The sequence below is a fragment of the Propithecus coquereli genome, unplaced genomic scaffold (genome assembly GCF_000956105.1).
Source record: "Propithecus coquereli isolate 6110/MARCELLA unplaced genomic scaffold, Pcoq_1.0 Scaffold10, whole genome shotgun sequence".
Classification (NCBI taxonomy): domain Eukaryota; kingdom Metazoa; phylum Chordata; class Mammalia; order Primates; family Indriidae; genus Propithecus; species Propithecus coquereli.
The window spans coordinates 3,115,241-3,118,209 of NW_012133858.1; the positions used below are offsets into that span (position 1 = coordinate 3,115,241).

General features: G+C 40.0%; 1 protein-coding gene across 1 annotated transcript in view; it reads left to right on the forward strand.

Annotated features, from left to right (window-relative positions):
* Window positions 1-2,969, forward strand: part of ARGFX (arginine-fifty homeobox) — a gene marked incomplete at its 5' end in the record, with an annotated part of 4,984 nt that extends 2,015 nt beyond the window's left edge. Inside the window, 2 exon segments of the mRNA XM_012641028.1 lie at window positions 1,475-1,619; window positions 2,376-2,969. Of these exon segments, the coding sequence (XP_012496482.1) occupies window positions 1,475-1,619; window positions 2,376-2,969 (739 nt within the window).

Consider the following 2,969-nt stretch of genomic DNA (forward strand, 5'->3'; position numbering starts at 1 on the left):
TAATTTTTTCTATGTATATATATTTTTAGTTGTCCAGATAATTTCTTTCTATTTTTTGGTAGAGACGGGGTCTCACTCTTGTTCAGGCTGGTCTCAAACTCCTGACCTTGAGCGATCCACCCACCTCGGCCTCCCAGAGTGCTAGGATTACAGGTGTGAGCCACCGCGCCTGGCCCAAAAGTACTTATTTTGTATCAGAAACTACTTATTTGAAAGTAAAGATTATGTGCCTGGTAAAACTATGTTATTTATTAATAATTAAAAGAATAGGCTCAGGGTACCAAAGATATGGCTATTTCAGGTAAATATAGTTTGAACAGAATAGTTTTATTAAATGTGAACAGAAAAAGGTCAATATTTCTAAATTTTGCATATATTTGATTTCAAATACATATATATGAACTGCAAAAATAAGATGGTAACTGCAAAAATAAGATTCTACATTATAGAATTATGTACATTTAAAATGGGATTAAATATACTTTATATAGGTTATTTCCATCTATGTTCATAAGTGGTATTAGCCTATAGTTTTTTTTTTGTTTTTTTTTTTTTAGTATTTATTCTTGCCTGGTTTGGATATTGGTATTATGAACTTTAAGTACAAGAAGTGAGGAAGTGAGGCCCAACTGGAAGACCCCTTTTCCTTTTATTGAAACAGAGTGTGTAACAGGAGAATCAGCACAGCATTGCCTTGAATTCCATAACTTACCTGTGTTTGTGTGTGGTTATCAGTCTATTCAGGGTCTGTAGTTCTTTTTTAGCTGATTTTGGTAATTCTATTTTTTAAAGAAAAATTCCTTTTCCTCTTCATCACCATTTTTTAAAATATGCTATAATTTTTCAATGTTCCCTACATTTTCAGTTATGTTTCATTTCTTATGACTCTTTTCCCAAAAGAGTGAACAGAGCTTCAGAAATGCTATAAAAGAAAAAGCCCATTTGCCAGGCAAGATGGACTGGGTTCCTGAAATAAATAAAGAGAGGAGACTCATTCTGAAGAGTGTGTTATACTTAGGTGCAGACATATGAAGTTTATTCCTGGTTTCTACAAGAAACGATGTGTAAAAGAGAGCTTGAGAAGAGGTAAGCCACTGTCTACTGTCCTGAGGTTAGGTAGAATAGAAAGACTGAGTATTAGAGAAAAAGTAAAACAGAAAACGTTAAAGTGCAGGTCAAATTGAAATTCAAGGGAGCCAGTTTCCAGAGTGAACAGATTGAGTATGGAGAAAATTGAAGAGGTAACCCATTTCCTAAATGGGACAAACTAAATTTCAGAAAACAGAAGACAGAGCATTGTTACACAGGGCTCAGCCATCCAGAGTCGGGATCTGGGATCTCTATCTTCTGGATCCTAAGCCTGGTTGGAGGGAAGGTGTGGGAGGTTACAGCTGTGGGGTTTTTTTGCAGGGGTTGGGTGGGAATCTGTAGTGTAAGTGTAATCACCCCCTTTCTATCTCTGCCCTACAGAAACATCGAAGAAACACCAGCAACGTACCACATTCACTCAAGAACAGTATGAAAAACTGGAGGCTCTGTTTGGCCAGACCATGTTCCCACATAAAAATCTCCAGAAGGAACTAGCTTTGGAACTCAACCTACCGGAGTCAACAGTGAAGGTATGATCCCCTGGGGTGTGCTTGCTACCCCATCCAAACCATAGTCTACTAGTCAACCTGCAAATTCCCTCTCTAACACAGTAATAGCCTTTCATTTAGTACCTACTGAACTGGTACTGGACTGGGCACATTGTATGTGTTGGCCTCACTATAATGCAGTTTGAAAGATAAGAAAAAAATTGAGGTTGAGGCAAAATGACTGGGTCACAGAGATAATAAGCAGTATAACTAGAATTAAAACTCCAGAAATATTGTTTTTAACACTTATACTGTAGAGCTCAAATAGAGGAAGGGCTTTGATACAGGTAAACTCCTTAGTCTTTTCAAGCAAAACCCTGCAATCTGTTTATTCATAACACTACCAAAAAAGAAATAACTCCCTCTTACCTCTGAGTCTGCTAAAGCCCATAACATTTTTGTTAGAGTATTCCTCATGGTGGAGGCTGCCTAAAATAATCCCTGGAAATCCTTCAGTTCAAACTCCCCACCTCTACCTAGATCCCTAAACTAACCTCTCTTCTCTAGAGTTCAGGACCCTGTCCTGACCCCCCAGCAAACCTCTGAAACACACCCCTTTCTTCCTTCCTTCCTGGGGTCCCAGTCCTGATCTTCATCATCCCTCCTATTCACTCCACTCTGCTCTTGCAGAAGCCAGTGTCATGGTGACTTGGAGAGGAGGACATGAAGGTCATCATCTGGCTGTCAAATGACTTCTTCATGAACAGACCACAATTTCCCCTCTTCCCCCACTCCCAGGTTTGGTTCAGGAACAGACGATTCAAATCAAAGAAGCAGCAGAAGAAGCAGCAAGAGCAGCAGCAACAGCAATCATCAAAGCAACCAAACCAGATTCTTCCAATGATGAATATGCCCACTTCATCCAGAATACTCACCCATCCTTACTCTTTTTTTCCTGTGGTTTCAGGTTTCTGCAGCTACTTTGCACCTCAGTCTTTGGATCCTTCCAATTGGGCATGTGGGTGTACCTTCACTGAGAGTCCCACAAGTGATTTCCAAATGCAGGATCTTCAGTTGGAGAGGCTGGTGGCCTCTGTTCCTCCTTTGTTCCCTGATGCTTATGACATAGGCCAAATCATAGAAATGTACAGTTTTCCTGATGAGGATGAGATATCCTGTTCCTTCCATTGTCTATATCAGTATCTCTCACCCACAAGGTCCCAGATATAAGGATAGGGTTCCTTGATCAGCACCCTTGCTATTCCAGCTGTAGGTCTATCTCCTAGGCAAGCCTGGTCCAGTATGAAGAGCCAAAGCTTTGAAGATTAAAGTCTAAGAGACAGCCTGGAATTCCGGAATACCTCCAATATGGTAGACTTTGGATTTCTCTGA